This window comes from Bacillus rossius, chromosome 1 (assembly GCF_032445375.1).
Source record: "Bacillus rossius redtenbacheri isolate Brsri chromosome 1, Brsri_v3, whole genome shotgun sequence".
Taxonomy (NCBI): Eukaryota; Metazoa; Arthropoda; class Insecta; order Phasmatodea; family Bacillidae; genus Bacillus; species Bacillus rossius.
Genome location: NC_086330.1, coordinates 5,943,479 through 5,969,956, shown reverse-complemented (window position 1 = coordinate 5,969,956; position 26,478 = coordinate 5,943,479). Strand labels below are relative to the sequence as shown.

At 33.1% G+C, this 26,478-nt stretch overlaps 1 protein-coding gene across 3 annotated transcripts in view; it reads right to left on the bottom strand.

Moving 5' to 3' along the window:
- Positions 1-25,995, bottom strand: part of LOC134531564 (serine/threonine-protein phosphatase 1 regulatory subunit 10-like) — a 143,380-nt gene extending 117,385 nt beyond the window's left edge. Inside the window, exon 1 of one of the 3 annotated variants that reach the window (XM_063367271.1) lies at positions 25,571-25,995. In XM_063367271.1, coding sequence (XP_063223341.1) covers positions 25,571-25,573 — 3 coding nt within the window. In that variant the 5' untranslated portion in view covers positions 25,574-25,995. Of the gene's footprint in view, positions 1-25,024 lie in introns of all 3 variants that reach the window. The other 2 variants (XM_063367282.1, XM_063367278.1) reach the window with 2 other exon arrangements.
- Positions 25,996-26,478: the final 483 nt, after the last annotated feature.

Genomic DNA, 26,478 nt, shown 5'->3' with positions numbered 1-26,478 from the left:
TTCGTTTGAATTATTAATATTATGTAATTTAACGATCGTCCACCGATTTTCAGCACAATCGGTACGGTTATTTAAAAGTAATGTTAAAATTCAAATACGTATTGAACTAACAATGGTGTTTTACAGTTACACATAATAATTCAAATTACACCCGGGATCTTTTGCACAATGTTTTAAAAAATATTGTAACACATTATAAATACATTTGGTGAATTTGGGATGTGTATTTGTTATAAAATCGTGTTAATATTATACCCCTACCGTGAACAAAGTTTTTATAAATATATATTATATATTTATTTATATTACATATATATAAATTATATATATTATATATAACATTTGAAACTACATTTTTTTAGAATGGCCTCGTGGGTGTGTGGTTAGCGTACCTAACTCTTAAACTAAAGGTGGTCGGTTCAAAACCCGGCAGCTGCGAAATTTTTTTTGTACTTGTAAAAATAAATCTGGGGCACAAGCAACATTTCTAAAGTAATAAATCAGTTGCGGCCCGGTGTTCAGAGCAGACGGACGTGTGCGCGCTCGCTCGGCGGCTCTATGTTCGTTCAGACGTGATTTGTGCCGGTAGTGATTTCTTTTCATCATTAATTCTTCAATTATCGAACAACCTGATTTCCAGGGGTTTCCATTGCCCTATAATGAAGATCGCGCATTGATTTTAAGTCAAGAAATCAACATGTTTAGATCTCCTAAGAAGACGGGACTAAAGGATTCTGAACCAAAATCATTGGGAAGCCTTGAAATACTATCGAAAGGACTTCCTTGTGAACTTCAAAAAACCACCTGCAATATGGATGATTTATGTACTATTGTTAAATCACTTTGTATTAAAGTAGATGAGCTCAGAAGTGAAAACCAAGTACTGAAGACCCTACTGATGGATTCGCGTGCTGAAACAGCTGAGATCAAAAATGAGCTTTCTCAGATTAATCAAAAATTGACTCTTAAAAATGATATACAAAAATAATAATATAGTCAAGCACTCATAAATTCTTCCAACAGCAAGAAAGCTGCCCGTGTGGAAATCCCGGTTCTTTCGGGTGACTGGAGCCAGTCCAGCCAGAACAATGGCCAGAACAGTGACCTACTTCCAACTCAGCGGGATTCTTGTGACGGCACGGGGTCAAGCAAAAACATGCCACCTGTGGACAATGACGGCTTTACAGTGATGCAACATAGGCGCAAGGCTAACGGGAACACCGTCGGTAAACAAGATCATGACCGGAAGAAAACGCCAACACAAGTGGGGAAAAGGAATGTGTCTTCACTTAAAACTGTATCTAAACCAACATTCAGAAGAACAAAAGCACTATTTGTTACAAGGTTTGATCCATCTGTGAATGAACAGGAAATTACCGATTACATTTCCAATGAACTTAATCTATCCCAAGTGAAGGTAACCAAACTAAGAACAAAATTTAATTCCTATGCATCCTTTCATATTTCTGTATTGGAGGAAGACTTTTTAAGGATCAATAATATCGTTTTTTGGCCAAGTGGGTGCTTAATTAGCCCTTTCTACGGGAAGTTGCACCCAGATCAAATAATTAACGTCTCTGAATCAACGAATCAGACTGAAGTCAGTAAATCCAGCCCAATTGCGTTAGTGCCTGCTTCCACGTCTACCTCATCTACATCTGCTTCTAATTCATCCCGGGTGTCTGGAGGAACACCTCTACCTTAATATTTCTCCTGCATTCAGTTTCTAAGGAATGTGTCATTTTTTATCAAAATGTCAGAGGACTAAGAACCAAATCAACAGTCTTTTCTGACAACCTTCTTACTTCTGATTATAATATAATTTGTTTAACTGAAACCTGGTTCCACGAAACGAGTATAAATTCACATTATTTCTCAGACAAATATCTTATATTTAGAAAGGATAGAGATTCTCTTCTGACATTGAAAAAACGTGGTGGTGGTGTGCTAATAGCGGTAAATAAACTTAAATTTGCTTCAGTTGAGCTAATTAATACACTTGATTATCCTGGTGTGGAAGCCGTATGGATTAAAATTAAAAGTAATTCAACTAAACAAGTTATTATTGGTACTATCTACTTACCGCCTAACTCATCGTTAACTACGTATTTATCGTATTTTGAATATCTTGAAGACAAACTTTCGTCCCTTCAAGATGAAATACTGATTCTTGGTGACTTCAACGTCCCTGGTATCGACTGGTCCAATTATAACTTACAAGTGAACACTAATCGTAAGGCACAGAGTCTTCTCTATTTCGCTTCTAGCCTCTGCCTTATCCAATACAACAACACTCAGCCCCCCCCCTAATCTTTTAGATTTAATTTTTTCTAACTCATCAATCTGTGAAGTGTCTCAAGCAACTGATCCACTCATAAAAGAAGACTTCTATCATCCAGCATTATTTATAAAATTAATTTTAGACTCTTTACCTTATAAGTCTAATTCTTCGACCAATTTCAAAAATTATAAAAATGGGGATTATCTTGGTCTCTTTAGTTCCAAAAAATTTTGATTGGTCTTTATTCTATAAATCTACAGATGTTAATTTTTTAGTGGATCAACTCTCTAACTGCATATGTAACAGTATGAATGAATTTATTCCTGTTATTTCTAAAAAATCTACTAAATACCCTTGCTGGTTCTCAAGTGAATTAATATTTAATCTAAAAGCTAAAAAACACTTCCATAAATTACAGAAAAGAAACATGATCTACTATTCCCAATTTTCATTCTACAGGAAGCAAGTTAAATATCTAATCAAACGTGACAAAATCAATTGGACTCGACATATTAATAACAAAGTAAGGTCTTACCCTAAAAAGTTCTGGCGCTATGTAAAAATAATGAGAAATGGTTACCGTGAAGAGTATTCTCTCAAGGTTAATGATGTTGTGTCTTCTGATCCTGTTTTGCTATCCAATACCTTTGCTGAATATTTTTCTAATGTATATTCATCTACTAATCACAATCATAATGTTAATGTATCAACGTCAAACCATGATACCATTTTGGTCCCCGTTATTTCTGAAAGTCTTGTGCTTTGGGGTATTAAATCCCAGAAATCTTCTATGTCATGCGGTCCTGATGGAATACCTAACTTTGTTCTTAAAGGCTGTTCATATGTATTAATACCACTTATTAAACATTTATTTAACGTAAGTTTGAAAAGTCAAACGTTCCCCACCAAATGGAAAATAGCAAGGGTAATTCCCATTCTCAAAAGCGGTTCTAAATTAAAGGTATCTAACTATCGTCCTATTTCCATCCTTAATGGTTTTTCTAAAATATTTGAAAAAATTATCTTTAAATTCTTAAATTTCCCAATTAAAAACCGACTATCTCCTTCACAACATGGTTTTAGAACTGGTATGACCACAGCAACCAACCTTGTGTCCTTTCTGAATCCTATTTATTATGAGGTAACGAATAGGGGTCAGGTAGATGCCTGCTACTTTGACCTTGCGAAGGCATTCGACACTGTTAATCATGATATTTTACTCAGTAAACTTGCTAAATTTGGTTTATGTGGCAATTTTGTAACCTGGTTTTCCGACTACCTTCATAATAGATGTTTTTTTGTTTCCATCAACAACAGTTATTCTTCATATTTTAATGTTCCATCTAGGGTCCCGCAGGGTGGCACTCTCTCTCCATTACTTTTCAATATTTTCATTGATGATATTACATTTGTACCTAAACATTCGAGTGGTGTATTGTTTGCTGATGATTTTAAAATTTCCAGAAGTATTAACTCTATCAATGACTGCTTGTTACTTGAAATTGATATACATGAAATTAATAAATGGTGCTTATTAAATTTAGTAACTCTTAACACAAGTAAAACAAAAATTATCTCCTTCACTAGGAAATATCATCCTGTAAAATATGATTATGTTCTTAACAATAAAATAATCCCAATCACTTCTTCTATAAAAGATTTAGGTATACTACTTGACTCAAAATTATATTTTCACTTGCATGTAAATTTCTTAGTTACTAGTTCAAATAGAACATTAGCATTAATCAAATATATTACGTTCTATGCTACAAACAGTGACTCTCTTCTTTGTCTTTATTTATCACTTGTTAGATCTAAGTTAGAATATTGTTCAGTTATTTGGAATTCAATTAATCCTTCCGATAGCAATAAATTAGAATCCATTCAGAATAAATTTGATAAAATAATTAAACTTAAAAACTTCTCTCAGATTACTATGGATTCTCTTTCTGAACGCCGTATCTATCTGGATTATGTATTTATTAAAAACTGTTACTGTTCAAAATTAAATTGTAAGTACATTCTTGATAATACTGGCATTAGAATTCCCCAATTTAACAGCCGTTTAACTTCTACCTTATGTACATACCATAAAAAGAATGATATAATTTTTCGACTCATTTCTAATTTCAATAAAATTGATCATCTGAATCTGTGAAAGTGTAGCTAGGTAATAATATTTTTTTTTTTTAATTAATTTTTACATAAGCCTGCAATTAGTAATTTCATTATAATGTAATGTCTATGTTTTGTATTTCTTTTTATGCATTTTATATTTTGATGTTTATTTTTAATAGTTTTACTTATTTTAACTTTACTTGTTTGTTTGTATTTTGTTTGTATTGTTTATATGTTGTCCTTGTATATATGTGTTGTGCCCACCGCTAAAGCCCTCGGCTGTTGGTGGGCATGTTACAATATTAAATAAATAAAATATATTTGAATTAATGAATGCAAATAAAAGTAAATTTATTAATTCAATTGCACATTTCATTTCACTCCGTTGTATCCATACAAAATAGTGATAATTCAATAAAAATGATTCAATTTTATTCATAAAAGTATGCAGAGGTAGATTTCATCATGCAAAAGATTGAAAAATTTAAAAAAAATTCTTCCTTAAAGAATATAATATTTTTAATGCCTAAATGGTTTTGTTGCAAAAACCTATTACGGCTCAGTCTCTCATTTCATCAATGTTTGTTATGACGTCACGTTAAACTATCGTCCGTAAACCGACATGACAGACAACCAATTTTTTTTGATAAATTTGTAATTAAGCATGTAAAATTATTTATTATGTTCAGCATTATTGATAAAACATTAAATAATAAAATATACAAGAAAAATGTATAAAAGATTAGTTACAAATTGTTGAGGGTATTTGAACATTTCATAATATTTTGTTAGGTTATATTTCATTATTTATTTGTTCATACACTATGTAAGTAATTATTGCAACTAACACTTTCTTAATGTTTTCATAGTTTTTTTGTGTTCATTTTTAGATGGCTGGATCTTCTAAAAGAATTGACAAGAATGCCCCCGGGAGGCAGAAGTATACAAACATATTTCCTGGTCCAGCGATGATAGTGAAATGGATGATAGTGATAATGATCCCGACTTTGACCCAAACAGTCACTAATACATCTGTAAACAAACCACGAAGAATTATAGGCAAGTAATGTTATGCTTTATTATGTACTACTCCACTCCTACTACCCCTCTGCAACTTCATCCACACTCTCTATAACCTCATTCTCCAGCTTACCCCAACATTTCTGTGTTTTTGTTCCATATGATCATAAAAACAAATGAAAATATACACATCTAAAAAATTGTGTAAATTTTGCAGTGATGAGGAAGCAGATATGACTCACCAATGCAGAAAATATTCTAATACCCACATACAACCAGAATTTACCAATACATTCAAGACATGATGTGAATCCATCAACTGATGTCCAACAATCATCACATTCAAAAGGTACCTTATGGTTGAAGTGCATAAAGTATATTTTTTTACCACTTTCAGTTTCTGTCAACATCTGCCATTCCTGTTGCAGATGAAGCAGTCTTTGAACGTAAAGCAACTACTTCTACATCAAGACCCCATCGACTAGCAAAACCTAGATGGATCAACATTAGTTCTTCAGTAAGTGAAAATGAAACTGTGACTTGGGAAGCCGAAGAGCATAAGCATCAAGAAGTTGATTTACTGATAGATTATTTTAGATACTTTTTTGACAAAAATATCTTAAGACAACTTAGTGGAGCAATCAAATCTGTACAGTGTTCAAAATAAGCCCAATAAACTTAACAACCATTTACATGATTTAACAGTTTTTTTTAATATGTTCTTTGAATGATTCTTGCACAGGGGAGATTGATTTAAAACATTATGATTGACTAAAGCTATTACTATTTCACAGTGTGTCTGAGAAAACCTGAAGTACAATCAAAAGATGGAATACACAAAACACACAGAGAAAATCATAGCAGGAGGAACTGTTAGGATATAGAATGCTTTAACATAGCCATTTTTTAACTTCGCAACCGCCATATATTTCCACCCAAAAACATTGCAGAAGTGGTGCTTAATAACATTTTATGATGGTTAGTAAATATGAATTAGAATCTCTCTAGTTAGTTCAAACTGTTATCATGTAATCATGCAGACCTGGCCACTCCCAGCAGAAAACCAAGACAAGATCAGCCAATGTTAAATGCCGACAGAATATTGTTCTGACCAATTCCTTACATGGAATCTCTGTACAGACTATGTATGCATTTAACATCAGCTGATTTAGTCTTGGGTTTCTGTGTTTTTTTTTTTTTAGTATTCATCTTTTGTTGATATATTCTTCAGGTTTCCTCTATGGCACAGTGTACACTAGCAATGATGTTATGTCCCCATCTATTATTCAATTTTTTTAATGTAGCTAACCTAACCACTCATTAACACAGTAAACAACTGGTTAGCTATGAGTATTGCAACATCTCTTAGAGAATAATTGCAGAACATATCAGGAAGTAAGTTACTATGTTTCAGAATCACACAATTTTTATATATTATATACCTAAGGCATGTAAGCTGTAAGAAAGTTCCAGTTGTCCAATGTGATTTGCTCTTGAAACTTAACCTAGCAATGGGTTTACATGATAATCTAGCAACATAGTTGATGATCTATGCTTAAATTTCCATGGTAAGAGCTCTTACATAGCTTGGTCTCATTTTTAAAACTGGCAGTCTAAATTCATTGCAAGGGCACATATGCATCATTGCACACACCTTGCCCACCATTGTCTTGCTATTTGTAATTCCTTGATAGTGTTAATGCTGTACAAAGAAGGTACTGCATTATATCTGCCCGTTACTTTAAAGTTTTTTTATGGCTACAGTGGATGAACTTTCAAATCAACTCACCTTCTACACAGACAATCCAACTTTGGTCCCAGGGGGGGGGCTTACTCAAATATTTCACAAGTGGTAAATGTGGCTGGCATTGCTGCTGGCTGGTAGGTTTCTCAGGGTAATCAGGTTTTTACCCACCCATTCTCATATTTCATCTCCCCCAATCACTTCAATTGACTCGATGGCAACATTAGGCCATATCCGTTCTGTTTGGTTAATCTATAGAGTAGCACCTTTTGGAATAAAGCCAAAAAGTTAACACAGCTACATTAAAAATTTCTTTAAAGTCACAATACCTATTATTAATGTAGCTAACCTAATATATACTAATATTATAAAGCTGAAGAGTTTGTTTGTTTGAACGCGCTAATCTCAGGAACCACTGGTCCGATTTAAAAAATTCTTTCAGTGTTGGATAGTACATATATCGAGGAAGGCTATAGGCTATATTATATTATCAATAACATTAGGGATCCTTACTAAAAGTCCAATTTAGAATCAAATGCGTTGGAGGGGGTTAGATACAACATGCAGTACACGTACGAAGTGTGTGTTGACAATGCCGCAGGCGATAGAAGTTTATTTCCTATTGCCTATTAACATTGTTGCCACGCACTAGATGCCGTATCATTCTTAATTTTCCCATACAAGTAAAAAACACCCGTGTGATATTAACAACGAAGCAATCAGTACCCTCATATAGAATACATAGAGAGAGTGTGAGGTATATATGGGTGATTCTACAATTATAGGATATTTCTGTATACCTAAAAATCAAAATGTCAAATACGTTTTAAAATTTCCAAAAAAATAATTTTAATACTTTAAGAGGTACATAATTATGGCATGGTATCAGCTAAGCTTAAATATTTTTATATGTTTTTGTTTTCATTTTTGTATACTTTCACAACCATGTAAATGACATGTGGGCATGTTAATGACATTCATGAGCATGTGAATGATCAGATATACAGCAAATACAAAATTAAATGCAATTTGATTGATTAATATAAAATGTTTTAATTATACTCTGAAACAAACTCTTGCTAGGATTACTTTGAAATTAAGCATAAGTTTTTTACACTTTCACAAATTTTAAATTTAGTTTAACACTTAGGGTCTTCGCAGTACTTCACTACAGAGTTTATCAATTTTTGATTTTTCAGGCACTTTGAATTTGGTTGATGATGCTGGAATAGGTGGTTTGATCATGCACAAAATTCCTTCTCTTGGGTGTAGTTAACAAAAGTATTTTTTCAGAACATCTGGTGCTGCTGCCAAGTTCAATATTTTGTGGCACTTCATGATCTATCTGCAAACTTTCTTCCCTTGAATGGTGAGAGATAGTGTCTAAATCACTTTCTGGAGGTGAATCTTGAAAAATTTCTTGCAAACCTTGTTTTTTCTTTCTGTATGCAGCTGTTTCTTTTCCAGTTTTTGGATTTGTTCCTCAGCTCTCTATGAGACATGTCCTTTACTAATTTACCTACACCTTTTTCTTTATTTTTTATGTACCCCTGCTTCTCTTTTAATTTATGTTGTTCATTTTTTGTGGATCTTCCCTCAACTTCTTTCTTCTCTCCCTTTATTTCAATTTTCTTCTTTTTTTTTGTTTTTCATTTTCTGTGAGCTTTTTTTAGGCATGTTTTCCAAGTCCTGAAAAAAGTTTAGTTTAGTGTATTGCATCCAATATAAAGTACATGAGTGATAGGACAAGTAAGAATTGATTACAAATTTTTTTTTTATGATTTAACAATGAACAAAATTATTTTTATTTGCACAGGTAAATCAAATGGCATTTGTAATCAGTTGTCATAAGAGGAATGTTTACTCATTATTTGTAAATTAAAATACTGTTCACTTTTAATTTTATATACACTGTACACATAAAATCTTAAAATTGATATAAAACTGAAATAAGGCATTACATCCTTGACTCACCAACACATGCACACACACACAAAGCCATTTTTACACTTTATAGTACATAATAGTAGGCTACAATTGTGAAAATGTCATTCGCATAGCTTATAAGTCATTCACATGCCCAAATTTGAGGCATGTGGATGACAGCAAACCAGCCATGTGAATGACAAAATGGTTGTTTAATGCTTCTACACAAGCCAGTTTATAAGGCAACTATGTAAAATTTTGGCCAAATGTCTTCAACTGGAAGGTTTACCCAGAAGTATTATCCAAATTCAGTTATATTTCATATTTAGCTATTAAAATAAACCATGTTAATGATAGTACATAAAAGCTCTCACCTTCAAAATGGATTAAAGTTGGTAGTTAAACACACAGTTCTTGAAATACAGTCAGCAACAACTTGCGCTAGTTAAGAAGAGACATCCATGTTGGTTTTTAGGCAGTGTAACCAGACATAACAAATTTCCTTTCTTAGTAAAAAAAAATCTTTTCAGACATGTTAATGACCAGAAATCCCTAGGACAATCACTATATTAATTTTAAAATAGTTTTTTGCCCTTTCATAGTTTGTTTAGTTAATATTTTCTTTATAGCATCATTTTAAATGAAAATAAATAATAATATTAACAGAAAACAGATAATTTCCAGTAGAAATCTGTGAGAATGTGAAAAATTACGTGAATGGGACAGGACATGTGAATGACATTATAGGAATTTAAATTAATTTTTTTTAATAAATAAATATATTTTGGAGAATTAAATTTTGGAAAAAGTCAGTATAAACTAAAACCTAACTGTGGGGGAAAACCAATATTATAACATTGTGTAATGGAGGCTCAAATTACTTTAAGACATGAATATTCCCATATTTGTAGAATCACCCATATGTAGATATAAAGAGATAAATACAGATAGAGATACATAGATATATAGGACTATAGATGTAGATAAATTATATATTTAGAGACATGGATAGGTTATTTGTATATGTGTAACTACTTCAAACATATTACAAAACAAAACTGAATGAGGCATTGCAATGAATGCCGAGCATTAGCTAGATAATGGAATCTTTTCAATATTAGTAATCCCTTATTTTTCAGTTTTTTTTCTATATTGCTTTAGAGTCTAGATTACATACAGACCAGGTAAATAACTATAAACTGGCAGAACACCTTCTGTCGGGATCTGAAAGTGATATAAATTATTTTGCACACTTGACATTCAAACTAAGAAGACAATTACTAACTACATCTGATCTCTAAACAGTTCCCCTTCACCCTGTGTTCAGCCCGGGCAACAATGGGTACTGCAGCTAGTTTAATATAATTTTCATGTCATTTTTTTTGTTTTTTCCAAAAGCCCCTATTTTGAAGAACCAACCCACTTTTATAAATAGTCATTCCTGGTTAAACAATTAAACAGCAATAAAAAATTGTGTTGAAAAAATATTCATAAATGCAATTTTATCTTGTAGTTATACTGCACATTGTATCCACCTCTTTAAACATTTTATGTTTCAAGTTAATACCATTCAAGTGGTATGTGAATAATCCAAATCTCTTCATGGGCAAGAAAATATAATCTTGCTTGATGTGCATGTGGAAGCATATAACACGTGTATTTAAAATGGTGAAAAAAGGTATTTAATTCACAGTCGCATGCTTATTTTTGTCAAAGGAGCAGTCAAGAGTTCATGAAGGAATCAAGAGTAGGTGAAACAGGGGGGCCTTATACGGACTTGAAGCACCGGTTGTTTTACTAAGGAAACAAGTATTTAAAAACATTTGCAATTGCAGTAAAAGCCAGTTAATAGTGGGCAGAAACACAACTGATCATAACTTTCTTTGTATAAAAATGACTTCCTGGGAGAATATCACATACACAAGTCCGACACATACCAAAAGTATTTTCATGCTCCTGGGCCCTACACTGTTTGCAATAGTAAATAAATTTTGATATTAAAATGTAATGTTGCTGCCAACTTCTTAGATACCTTTAACAATTTATGAATGAAGAATTAATTGTCTGTCAGACATAATTGAATTTTGAAATTCAAGTAAGAAAGAGTAATCTCACAGAGAAAACTATTATAATATATAAAAGTCAAACAGCACAAAATGGCATGTAAATCTACGTAAACATTTAATATTTAAACTAACCATATGGTCATGAAATATTTAATTAATATTATGAAAATGTATGGATAAATATTTTCTGCCAAAGTAATTTTCTTTGTTAACATTAAAAAAAAAAAGTAAATTGCTAGTTTCCTATTGGCCAAAGGTGTGGCATCATTAAATTTGAGTCTCAATCAGTTAAACTCTAGTGTTTTCATATCTAGTGACCTTCCACACAATATTTCATTAATTCTAGCCTGGCTGACACTTAAGTATTTTAATCATACAAAATCTAGTGGTGTTCAAAATCTCCACTAGAGGAACTGCTAGTGCGTACTAGATATCTAGTGGAATCTGTGCTTTTGATTTCAAGTCATACCATGTACAGACAAAGCAACTTCAATTCTGGTTTTTTTTATTTTTAGCCAACAAAAAGAGGTATAGTAATAGCCTATACATATATAAAATAAGGGCTACATTGCATACAGGCTACTATTTTTTGTAAAAAAAAAACCAGGACGACAGTTGCCTGTCTACGTAGTATGACTTACATTGTTGTCCTAAACAATCTTGGAGAATAAACACCTGGGCACCTGGATAAAGCCAGCGGATAGAGCCAACTTCAGTACATTGCAATTAAATTCATTTAAATTTGTACAATAGTTGGTATTAATGCAGATTTGTGTTAAATGTTATTTCAAGAATAATTTTTCACCCAGTGTGAAAGGAGCAAGTATCATCAAATTGTTTTTGTTGTTCGTGTATCATTTGGTATGTTGCCTGGCATCATTAGCGAATTTGGCAGTTTGGTATAGTTGTATTTTTTGATGTAAGAATAGTTGTTTCCATAAGTGTTGCACGATGCGCAACAGAACATACATGTTTGTTTATTTTCTCACAGAATTCAAGATTCTCGACTATTTCCAGTTTCTGCTCACAGCAAAAAACATTCACACGCATCTAACACATACAAATGTTTAAAGTTAAAACAATTTTGTTAGATGTAATACCCGGGTCCCGTGCACTCAATCCCAATGGCATGATTATGCGTACATTAATCCTGTTATACATGCTGGGTGTTTTAATTTAGTAAATCTCAAATCCTTCCTGTGAACTTTATCTTAATGGCATGATATTGTAGGAACTTTTATAGTGGGAAACTGCCTTTAAATTTGGAAAAAAATTGTGTTTTTAATTTCTGAAACAAATAAATAATGATGTAAGAATATTACTTATTAATTTCACTGTAATATTATTGTTACAGCAATTTTAATACTTTCCTAATCAATATTTTTTCTTCTTTTTAATGACTTTCACTCCACAAATAGGTACCCTCGAATTCTAGGCCCAGCACAACCTGTTGATTTCTCAATTTAATGCATTTAGCCCAGGCATTTTAGGGGAAAAATCGAGCAAACCTAAAAAATAATAATTTAGTTTTGAAATTTGGCACAGACGTTCCTTTGGGTGTTAAAAATTGATCCTAAAAAGTCCCGATCTCTCCGATGCCGGCTTCATACCTTTTTAAGGCAATAAGGGCGTAAGTGCCGAAACATGCATATCACGACTGTTGCGCGAAAAATATTCATTCTAATATATCAAAATTTGGTAAAACTTTTTAAGTTAAGGGCCCTTAGTCCTTAATCATTCGTTTTTATTACTTTATACACCACAAAAATTATCTTATAACCTAATTTATACTCAACTAATGAAAAGTAAAATGTATCACTGCTCTATACAATCACCAGTTACATCAAATCCACCACTGATAGGCAAACATATACCTTTATAAAAGTTTTCCGTTATTTAATTAGTTTTAAATTGGTGGGTCAAACATGTGTATGCGATAATAATTGACTGACATATTAAGGATTACAAGGAACTACCGCACAACAATGGGTTTTTGAGCATTTTACCAGAAATAAAAATAATGTAGGTTTTAAATTTGGCACAGACGTTCCGTTGGGTGTTAAAAATTGATCCTAAAAAGTCCCCATCTCTCAGATGCCGGCTTCATACTTTTTTAAGGCAATAAGGGCACAATTTGTATAATGAAGAATGAGAGTGACTTCACGAAATATTTCAAATATGAGTTGGCTCCAAAACTACCAGCTCTAATTGAAGTAATATCAATGAGGAAAACAGCAAAATCATCGCTTGCAAAAATCTTAAAATCGTGTGAGGTAACCAATGAGATCAATAGTGTAGACTGCAAAGTAGTTATCGATGGAGGATACCTCTTGCATGTGCTTGTATGGCCAAGACCTGCTGTATTTGGTCAAATATGTGAGGCTTATGTTACATTCGTCCAAAAACATTTTTCTGTGACAGCAACTGTCGTGTTTGATGGTTATGACAAGTTAACCACTAAAAAGGAAGAGCAAAGGCGGCGTTCTGCAGGGAGGTCTTCCACTGATATTTCAATAGCTGCTAACAATGTTGTTACTTCGACGCAAATGGACTTTGAGGAATGGCCATAACAAAAATGAGCTCATCAAATTATTAGTAACTTATTTTCGAGCTTCAGGTCATCACGCCATTCAGTGCTCAGAAGATGCTGATACCACTATAGCAGCTATTGCTCTTCAGTATTCAACAAGCTGTTGTGTAAAAGTAATAGCTACTGATAAAGACATCCTAGCGATGTTGACTTCGAGGTCAGAAGAGGATGCACACATTGAAAGTGTCCATCCACCCTCAAACAAGACAACAGGAAAGATTTTCAGTGTATCAGCTATTTAGCAGGACATTGGTGAAATGAAAAACTATATTTTGTTTTGTCATGCTATAACCGGATCAGATACAACCAGTGCTTTCTTCGGTAAGGGAAAGAAGCAAGCATGGAACATCGTCAAGAACGATGTTTCCATTCGGAGAACAGTACATGTTTTTACATGTCCACATGTGGACATGAAGATTGTTATTGCAGCTGGAGAAAAGTTTGCAATTGCAATGTATCAGGGACATAACTATTCCACTTTGGATGAAATGAGAGTACATATGTATACCTGCAAGATAGCAAAGATGCCTGTTAGTACTTCTTTCCAGCTAGCCTCTCTTCCACCAACCAGTGCCACATGTGAAAAGCATTCTCTTCGGGTTTACCTACAGGTGCAAGAGTGGCTGGGCCATTCTCTAGATCCTGTTGAGTGGGGATGGAAAAGTGTGAGTGGCACACTTGTTCCTATAACAACATCCCTTCCTCCAGCTCCAGAACAGCTCCTGAATTTGATATCGTGTAAATGTAAAAGTGAATGCAGCTACAAATGTGAGTGTGTTCGGGCTGGACTGCAGTGTGGTATTATGATAAATGATAAATCTCAGTGTAAAACAAAACATTTAACATTGAATTGTGAACAAGCAACATGACTTAACAAAAAGTGAATACTAAATGGGTGGGATATGCATTCCACTGTTGCTTAAAATTCCGTATCACGTATCCAAGTAAATCCCTTAATCCTGATGGCATAATCCAAAATACATTGATCCTATGATACATGCTTGCTGTTTTGATTTAGTATGTTGGATACTGAACATAAAAACTTGTGACATACCAATGTAACATAACATTAATACAAAAGAAAAATTGTCTACAACACCTGAAACAATTTATTTGCAATTGCTACATTCAGGTTTTTGTTTGGCCGGGATATTTAGACATAATAAATTAAAACAATGTAAACAGAATTGTGCGAACAGAATCAAGGGATAAACTTGAATACATGATATGGGACAATTACTGTTTGGAATTTGTACCGCTGGTAATATACATTCTGCAGTACGTATTGTCTCGCTTATCCAATGTACAAGGCCCCCAGCAGAACACTGGACAAGAGCAAAAATGTTGGATAACAGAGGTGTTAAGAAAAGGCCTATAAAAGTAAAAATATTTTACACAAAACAAACCTAATAACCAGAACCAGAACAGAACCAAACATAAAAAATGAACTTGGTCACAGAAACATCTGTCATATTACCAGAATTTCTGAAAGCAGAAGATTTCAAAACATCCTTCAGAAGAAAAATCATGATATATCTGTAATGCTAAAGAAACACTATTTTTAGAATTTTTTTTAGGAAAAAGTGGTTTCCTAGTTTTACAGACTCGCCAACTTTTGAAACCCTCACCCTCAATTAGTAAAATACATAAAAAAATAATATAATATGTGTAAACTGCTTGCAGCAATTGAAAAATTAGTAAACTTTCATATCACATTTCTTCTAGTAATCAAAATTATTTAATCATTTTAACATACACTAACATTGCAGACCAACAATCGTGCTCATTATTTACCATTATGGAAAAATTTTTGCTTAGTATCACATCAAAGAAAAAATTTTGTTCCTTGTGATACCCTACAAATCAACTGAGTGTACCTTTGTTACAATATACACTGATATCAGTTAACTTCCATGCTCCATATACACAAAGGATTTAATTAGAACTACTTGCCAGAAAAAATTAACTTTTTTTAATACAGTAAACAAAATTCATAATTTGCAATGAATTAAATATAGGATATAACTGATATGTATAAATACTCTCACCAATTGAGTCAGGAATGTTTTCTTCAGATATTACTGAGTAAGTATAAGTAAGCAGAAATAAACAAAAGTAGGTATAAAAAACACAAAAAATGAAGGGGGAAAAAAACAAAGTCTGCACATACAATTGCCTAGATTATTCTTTTTTTAAGGATGCTGCAGTTGCTTTTTTTGGCCTTTCTTAAGAATTCTTCAGAAAACTGCTGTTCATAACAGACTCCTGTTTGGCTGCACTTAATTACAAGCATGCTTTCCAAGGACTGGACTGAAAGCTGTGACCCGAATTTTGTCTTATTATTTGTCACAAGACTAAACACGCGCTCACACTCCGCATTGCTGTGCGGGATAGTCAGTATTGAAAGCATTATTTTGGCTACTCTGTCAAACTTTGGGAGTGTATCCAAGCCCACAATACCAGCTATTGTAGCCCTTTTCACGTCAACACGCTCATCTCCACTCGCAAGAGAAGAGATGTCTTCCAGCTGGAGAGCAGTAAACTGTTTGTGCAGCTCATCCATTGCAGCATCAACCGTCTCATTCCCTTGCACTGGCAATATAAAAGGAAACATATCTATAAAATACCTAATATTAGCAAAGGCAGCATTTTTAATATCAATATTTGCAATTTCTGCTTTTTCAACAACTTCATTCTTCAATGGAAATTTGTGATGGATGTAATCACAGGCAGTTGTGAAATACTTCCTTACTGCAGTGTAAAATTCAAGCTTCTCAGTATCAGCCAGTGTGTCAACAATTCTGGAAGTAGGGCAAACAATAACTAACTCTGAATCTTGTCTCTGATTTTGAAGTTGATGATACCTGACTTCAAGTAGTGGCTTATTATTGATTAACACAGGTTTTACAAATTTTGAATACAGTTCCTGCAACAGGCCGCGGTGTTTATGTAGTTTAGCGGTATTTGCGGAAAAAATGTTCAAAATCCGAAAATACTTTTAATCTATCCTCTTTAACTTCCTCTTTTCATTAAACCTGGCGGAGATAAGAAATTCCAAATACTTTAGGAGATATCTAATTTTTTAAATTTTCATCACAATACCTGTGCATTCATGCGGGGCGTTTGCCATTGTTTCTTGTTTACGAGTATGAATTTTTTTTTCACAACGTAGGTGAACGACTACATCATTTTCTACTAATGGCAAAGGAATTGTACCCGCCTCTAACTTAGGTGAGTTTTTAACGTTTCAAATTTTTAATATTTTATTTGTTATTTGGATATTGTTGCACAAGTAATAAGTAAAAAAAAAGATATGATTTCCTACTGTTCATCCTTTGTCCCGGTATGTTAGGTCAGGTCAGTTACATTATAAATACTTTAAAACTAAACAACCATTAAAATTAATTCACATTATTTTTAAGTATTTATAATGTAACTGACCTGACTTAATCGACCATTTTAATTCATTAGGCATTCACGAAAACATGGCAAAAGGAAAAAATTGTGACAGTTGAATGATTGCACAGGTCTTGTATTGCAAAATAAGAACGGCGATATCTCCTAAAGTATTTGGAATTTCTTATCTCCGACGGGTTTAATGAAAAGAGGAAATTGAAGAGCAAAGAAAAAATGTATTTTCGGATTTTTAACAATTTTTTTCTGCAAATACCGCTAAACTACATATTTACCCAGGCAGCAAAGCAACTTTCTCAAAATATGTATTTGTGGTGATGCTGACTGCAACAATACATTAACTTTGTCGAAAGTAGGTGTAACATGAACTAAACACAAACAGAATGCTTTATTTGATGGTGTAGACAAAAACATAAAAAATTTTTCCTCGCGTGAAAGAGTGCTGCATTTGTTTTTTAATGTTGATTTTGCTGATGAAACACTATTATTTAAGTTAGTACACTTTTTTTTGTACAGTCCCATCCAGTTTCTGCTTTTTTGCAGCAGCCTGTGAACTACTAAAGCTTGCTTGCTTCACTTCACTTTTTTTTAAAAACAGTTAAGTACCTGATACAGATTTTCCACTTTCAGATAAATCACTAGAAGTTGCACACTTATTTCACTGGAACAATTTGTGTCGATATAGAAGTACTCTTTCCTGAATCACAACTTGGAATTTTGTAAGTCATCAGTGATGACTGCTGTTTCTGGACAGATACTTCATCATTAAAAAAACTCAACAGTGGCTCCCATTGCTCAAGTAAGCGAACTAAGCTTATGCCAAGTGACAACCATCTTGTACATATATGTTTCAATATCTTTCTTGCTTCTTTGCTGTGCAATACTTGGAACTTCTGCAATTTTTTCTTTTCACACTTTTTTCCAGATTTTCAATTTGACACGGGAGAGTAGCTGCTGCTTTCTCTGCAGTGAGATTGATAAGGTGGCATGGACAACCTACAACAACAATTTCTGCCCAACTCTTTTAAAACTGCTGCAACACTGTTTTTGTGTCCCAACATTGCAGGGGCATTATCAGCAGAAAACGCAATTAGATTTTCCAACGGAATATTCAAACGTCGCAATTCTGAAATAACTAACCCCCCAATATTTCTTCCTTTAGAATTTCCCTGGAGTACTGGTAATGAAAGCAACCTTGACACTATCATTTTCAAACTTGCATCACAAAATGTTACTACTAGTGGATATAATTTGGACTCAAGTCATTGCTGCTGTCGGTCACGACTGAAAATGCCACAGTTTGTATATTACAAACAATTTTATCAGTTGCATCTGTTGCCATTTCTTTCACGATAGCCGTCGACTTTGTTCTTGCACAACCAAATTTTTTTGCTACTTCAGAATTTGAAAACATTTTTCTGAATAACAGGCCAGCGTGATCCGAAACATTTAAAGGAATATTATGTACATCCAAAAAATTTGTAAACATACATTCTGCACGTATTACAGCATTGTCTGTGCTGTTATTTTTAGCAAAATAATCACTAACCTTTTAACTGACTGTGACACTTTTAACATTTGCGAGATATTTTGAACAATTCACGTGGAGATTGATGTCATATCTTCCGCCGTGCCCAATGTTGATGTCGCATCTACACACTGAACAAAATGTGAACTGATTGCTTGATTTAAGAATACACGGAAAATCCCTCGTGTATGTATCGCGAAATGCCCGAGAATAATGTGTTTAGAGTGCATTTTATTCTTCACTTGATTCCACTTCCGTTAATTGTGCACATAACACGTTTTTATTAAAAGCATGCAATAAATTTGTTGGTAAATATGTAGTGTACGGATTAGCGTCAAAATTTTTTTTAAAAATCTGAAATAACTTTCATTATATGCTCTTTTACGTCCTCTTTTCATTACAGCCTGCGGAGATAAGAAATTCCAAATACTTTAGGAGATATTGCATTTTTTTAATTTTCATCCTGTGCACTTGTGCGGCATTCATTGTTGCTTGTTTACAAGTATGATATTTTTTTTTGCGACGTACGTGAAACCTAAGAAGCACATAAAGTTCTGCCATCCCCGATTACACCCGAACAATTCACCTTCAGCCAACCTCGGGTTTATTTATTAATATTTATATTTCTCAACCTGTTTATTTTAATGTAGCTATACTTACCTAACTAACCGTCCATAGTGTTTTAAAGTGTTTTAATGTAGCTAACCTAACCGACCACTTTTAATATTTGAATCCATTTTTCCTGCACAATAATAAAACAAATCCCGAAGTTGGCTGAAGGTGAATTGTTCGGGTGTAATCGGGAATGGCAGAACTTTATGTGTATCTTAGGTCTCCCACGTGAACGACTACATCATGTAAAAAGAAAATTATGTGAGTTCCTACTGTTCATCCTTTGTCCCGGTTTGTTAGGTCAGGTCAGCTACATTATAAATACTTTAAACTAAACAACCATTAAAATTAATTTTATTATTTTTAATTTCCGTTCAGTTTCAAAGTATTTATAATGTAGCTGACCTGACCTAATCTACCTTTGTCCCATTTTGTTAGGTCAGTTACATTATAAATACTTAATACTATACAAGTAAAATTAATTGATATTATTTTTAATTTCAGTTTATTTTGAAGTATTTATAATGTAACTAAGCTTACATAATGGAAAATTTCTGTTATTTAGGCATTCACGCGCACACGGCAAAATATAAAATGGTGACGGTCAAATGATTATGTACGTCTTGTATTGCAAAATAAGAACGGCGATATCTCCAAAAGTAATTGGAATTTTTTATCTCCGCATGCAGTTATGAAAAGAGGACGTGAAAGAGCATATAATGAAAGTTATTTCATATTTGTACGATTTTTTTGGCGCTAATCCGTACACTACATATTTACCAATTTGTTTCCTAACCTGTAATAAACTAATTCAAAATTGACTCAACTTTAACTGAAGAATCACAACATACGCTAATGAACGACACCATCTTGCCAAACTAAAAATGCTACCGTATTGGTCCGAATATAAGGCGACCATTTTTACATAAATGAGAGATGCTAAAATTGGAAGTCACCTTATATTCGCACCTAAGACGTCAGCACTGCAAACATTAGTTCCAAGCTGAAAGCTACAATAGAAATATTGTTAAAAAAAATGTTCACGATTTTTTATATTAACTAAAACTTCGTTACTTCAAACAGGGAAAATGATAAATCCACCCACTATTGCAGTAATTCACAATTGTTTAAAGTTGAAAATTAAAATATTAGTTCTTGAGTAAAAATGTGAATGTTGAAGCATCTCAAAATGGCAACCTTTTATTACACAATTCATATTTGTACTTTGTGTACAATCGCGTGTTAACATTTATGGTAATTTATTTTCAGAATTTTAACGGAAATATTTGTTCTAAAATATCACAGCTATTTTCAGAACTATTGTTTACGTTTACAAACAGAAAATATTAAGAAGATTTCGGATGTAATGTTTGGAAATTCACGGCTGCCAAATGTCTTTCCACAATATTTTTTGTTGTAAAACGAGCATTGCCGAATACGCACGAAGACGCCATATTCACAGGAATTTGGTACCTTGCTTCAAAAGCTATTTTAATAATTTCACAGTAATCCACTCTTCAAACAACATAATTATCATAGATTATTCATTAAAATTCATAGGACAGACTGTCAAGAGAGTAAAATGGACAAATATTCACGGTCACGTCACCGAAGTTATTCATGGCCGTATGCTTCACCATGGCAGCTAGCCACTTGTTTTGTTCCGGCAAACTGCTTTCGTTTGCTTTGTCACGTTTAACACACTACTAAATAGTAATACGTAGCTTAAGTGAAACGTAAAGTTAAATGCGGTATTGTAAGAATGATTGTGTAATACTTAAAAATGTAAATATTTTCTAATTGTTTTCTTTTGACTTTTAGTGTAGGCCATTCAAACTTTTTTTTAAAATAAGTAATGTGATAAATATAAATTAATTGTTATACATAAATGCAAAAAGGATTTATGAACACAAAATGTATGTCTTAATTAATTTTCACATTAATTTCTACCAAAATTATTTTTACATTTGTTTGGCCTTCTGAAACTGCAGGTCGCTTTATATTCGGGGTCGCCTTATATTCGGGCCAATACAGTATTTTAAACTGGTTCGTGATTGGTTCTAAGCGCATCAATGTAACTCAGGTGGCCAATAAGGAAAGATATACAATAGAACAAATAACGTGGTTCGCTGGCCTTCGCCCAATAATATAACTCAATTACCGCACTCGTTTCCACAGCAACAACACATGGCAACAGCTTTCACAAACCATACAATAAAACATTTAAGGTGGACGGAAAATAGATATTTTAATAAACGTATCGTACTTAAAATTCGTAAAGAATTCAGACATCCTCGTACAATCTTAAAACGGACGTGATTTTCGTACATTTTACGAAAAAATCGTAAAGGTTGGCAAGGCTGATTTTACTATATTAAGAGTTAGGAAACTATAATAACCAAAATATGTCCTAAAGAAATAGTGAAAAATAAGTATAATGTTCCCTGCCACAAAACACATATTTTTCAACTTTTCACATAAGGCCACATTCATGCAGTTGCATGTTAGATCTGTATGACATGTGCGACCACGCTGTCTAATTTGTCTTCTTTGGCAGCTTGCTACATTCACAAGTGATACATCTGGTTCACATTATGAATCCTAGAAATAAAAAGGAAATTTGAATACATTTATTGAATATCTGTTGAAGATTAATATACATGGGCCAAAACTGTTAATTTTTATGCCTACACACTTCTATAAATTTTATTAACGTTTCAAGGTACTTTATTTTCAATTTCCCGGCAACACAATGAAAAAAAGAGAAAATTGTGCCAAAGATAAAATTATAAAAAAATAAAATACAATTTGTTTGTAAATAATTATTTTCACACTATTTTAAATCTATCACTCATGTTTTTTTTTGCAAATATTGTTAATGAAGCCATATGCAGATGGTGCTCTCCAACCTCAGACATGGTGGCCACTCAGTCACCAAAAATATTCCCTGATTTTTCCCTGATTTCCCTGATTAAAAATTCAAAATTTCCCTGATATTTACAATTACTAAAAAAACATACTTTTGATGAAAAAATATAATATTATAGAAAGAGATTACTCATATTTTAGCACCCTGCTGTATTTTCTTCATTATATACATACGGAAGTTTGTTAAATAACAAATACATTTTAAATATGTCACTTTACATTATAGCGCCCCGTTCAATGACCTGCAGTCTGTGTTTTGTTTTATGTAATGGGGTATTTCAGTGGCGAGAGCTCAAACATTTTTTCAAACAACTTTTGATAACTGTTCTTTAATTCATTATTGAAGTGTAACATTTCTAGTTGTGAAATATTCTTAGTCTTAGTACTCTCAACAAGGGATAACAGTACAGTGCAAATTTTACCTTGTTTGATTTTAAAATGAAACAACTAATGGATAAATCTTCACTGCATTACAATCAGTACTCCCATCTGTAGCTAAAGCAAATGGTCCACTTACTAAAGATTCAACAGTTTCAATTTAGTTTCACCAGCCATATACTCCACTAAGGCAGATGTTTTTGCTCTCGCACAGCTGTATTTCTGTGCAATTTTTGAGTCCGGAAACATAGCTCTATACAAATTACCCGAATGATCGGCTACTGCTATCGGTAAATTGTGTTCTACCGAAAAACTTGTGAACAATAACTCTGCGTTTGTTACTTCAGTTTCTTCAAATGTAGCGAAAAACGAAGATATAGATGTATTGCTCGTCACGGCTTTAAAATGTTCTGCATGTTTCTTTGATTCAATATGCCGTCCTCAGTCATCCCTTCCACTATGCGCAATCGATAAGTCACACGCGCATACATTACAAAAAGTGTGGCGTTCCAAAACATTTGAAGATGACAAGCATGGCCATTCTTTTATATAGTTTGGTCGAAAGTTCTGAAGAATAACGTTCTTTTTTTTTTTTGCCCCAGATACACATTGTTCTGTCACACGCTTCATTTCTACAACCAGCACTGAAGAACACAACACTATTGAACAACATAAAAAGGTTTCACATCTGTACACACGACAAAAACACTTTGATGAAAAAAATGGCTTTCAAGAAAGTAAATAACACAAGACAGGTTAGCCAAAGTACAGTACAAAAATTATCGTGATGTAAGTAGCTAACAAACCTAGACCGAGAATATGTACTAGTTGTATCGTACAACGGACGTAATACCGTACCATTTCTATTACAAAACACAAGAATTGATCTACTTATTTCGACAGTACATGCGCACATTTATCAGTTCCATTATATGCGCAACCACGTGATGTATTCGAACTGTGTTCACAAAACACGCACACCAGAAACGGAATTTTTTTCCGTTTCCCAACAGCACAAAGCCTCGTTTCCGTAATAAACCAGCGATGTTCCGTACTAGTGTGTTAAATCCGTAATAATTACAGAAAATCCGTAATGGTTGGCAGCTCTGCGGAAATATACACGACACAAAAAATTCCCGGTTATTAAAATTCCCTGACATTTCCCTGATAATTCCCGATCAACATGATTTCCCTGATAAATCCCGGTTTTCCCGGTGAGTGGCCACCCCGTCAGAAGTTCAAATTCGCAGCTAAGGTACAACAGATCCGCTCAGACACATCAAGACATGAATGCGTAAATGTGGCAGCGCCTTCAATAATATAAGTTATTAAGTTTAAAATGCAGCCACGTTGTTGTGTTATTAAGAACTGATTCATTAGCCTTAATCCAATCTATGATGTCCCTAGTTAAAATTTTGATATTTGCAATTAAACTTTAAGGGTTATCTCCATGTATAGATATATTAGTGTCGTCAGCATATAATACAATTTTCCCACTCTTAACATTTTTAGGCAAATCGTTAACATATATAAGAAAAAGCAAAGGTCCTAGTTCAGAACACTGAGGAACACCAACATATGTTTTGCCTACCTGAATGAACATATTTTATGTTGGTAAAGTGATCTGTATGTTGTACAACTACTTGTGAATGCCGAGACAAGATGTTAACCAATTAAGCACTGTACCTCTTACACCATATGTGCTTAACTTTTTAATTAATATTTTATGGTTTACACTATCAAAAGCCTTACTTAGATCACAAAATAGCCCAACAGGGTGATTCCTTCTGTCTAGGTCCATAGTTATATTGCTGATAAATTCATAAAGTGCAGTTATCGATTTACCACGCCTAAATCCATGTTGACTGTCCAGTAAAATTTTATTTTTCTCAAAAAAATACATTATATTAAAAATTAATAATTCTAATATTTTTGAGAATGAGAACAGAAGAGATATTGGCCTATAATTCTGACAGGCGTCACGAGGACCTTTTTTATGCAAGGAAATAACTTTTGAACACCTTCATAAGGTAGGAAAATAACCTTGCATAAAAGATTCATTATAAAGATATAACAATGTGTCAACAATATAATCAATACAAGTCTTAATAATAAAATCAGGTACAGCATCTAAACCTGATGAACGTTTACCTTTTGATTTATGAACTACTGACAATAACTCAGTTTTAATTACAGGAAATATGAAAATAGATTATGTATGTATAGGTTGTGCCAGAAATGGAGACTGTATTGTACACATTACTATTAATAATCTGATGAACACGGAGTTGGTCATGCACTATTTTATAAAAATATTCACTTAACTCATTTGCAACTTCATATGGATCTTTTATGCATAGGTCTGAATCATGCTTCTTTATCTCTATATTTTATAAATTATCAGATTCATGTAACTCACTTTTAACAAGGTAAGGTTTCCATTTTGCTTTACGCCGTGCGACACACGAAATTATAAATATAGTCTACTTCTTGAGAGCAGTCGAGAGTAGTCATAACCGCGCGACTTTAAACTTGTAACTAAACTACTGATCGTCTCGTCACAGGGTAGTGTTCGCGTATGGCAGTGACCAACTTTTAACACTTAAGCGCCATATTGGACAATAGGCAACAGCGGTGCGTATTAATAAATCAGGCTCTTTACAAGAAATTAAGGAAATATTTAGGCGATTTATTAGCATTATTTATTAAGCTGGAGGAAAATAAATTGACTTTATAAACATTTAAACTTCAACCCTGCAGCCGTGCACTATCTAAACCGATCAATGTATTCTCTCCTACAAATACGTAATTCCTTCGCGCAAAACTTTCAAAATGGTGGATCGTTTGTCCTAACCCTGTTGACAACTTTTCAGAGGCCATCTTGGATATTGAACAGCTTTATTCACTATATTTAAAATACATTACAGATACTACTAACAATAATTTAAAACTGCTATTTACTCACCATTTCTAAAACTTCAGCAAAGGGTGTGTGTAAAACTGTGAACTTTTCCTACTTGACCACGGTACCTGAACATAATACGACTAAATACACAGCACAATAGTTTAGCCTTTTAAATGTCCGATAAAACTAATAAAGAATAACTACAAGTCCATTTTAGATACAAAGTGTATGACTAAACTTATGCCCTGATAGAAACACGTTTACGCCGTCGCGTAATAATACATAATCCCTTACACGAAAACCGTATTCAGTTACACGGTTATATTCTATAACATACTACTCTGATTTATAGCCAATTTAAATAATAAACTCTACTAAATACACCTTCATTTTATAACTTTCACGTGTTCAGCAAATCCTGCCTCTCCCTAAAGATGGCTGAACTAGATATGTTAACATGGCAAATAACAGGGACAACGGAAATAGCTTTATACAGACGTGGCAAAAGAAAACGGAAGTTAGCAAATCATTGCAACTAAAAATTCTCTAAATGAAAATAACAATTTTTTTCAATTTAATTAAATAATATTTGAAGGATATAAAATTTTTCTAAAAAAAACTATAAAAGAACAACTTTGAGTCTATTAAAATAAATAACAAAAAAATTGATTTAAATTAATTATCCTTTACGAATGAAAATAATGATTTGCTGGCCAGATATTAAACGTATATTTCAGGAAACATAAAAAATGAAATGGGTGATAATTATAAATAAAATATTATATCCGTATTCCCTATTGAACGATAGGAGACGAGTAAAAAAACATTTTAGGAAACTATTTTTAGTGTCCATCAGTTGATGATAGGTTGCCCAAAGTCTGCAAATTATAAGAGCTTACTTTTCCGTTAATTTCGACTGTAGGCGGACACGCGTCTGACGAAATTAAATGGTTATAGTAACATTTGTA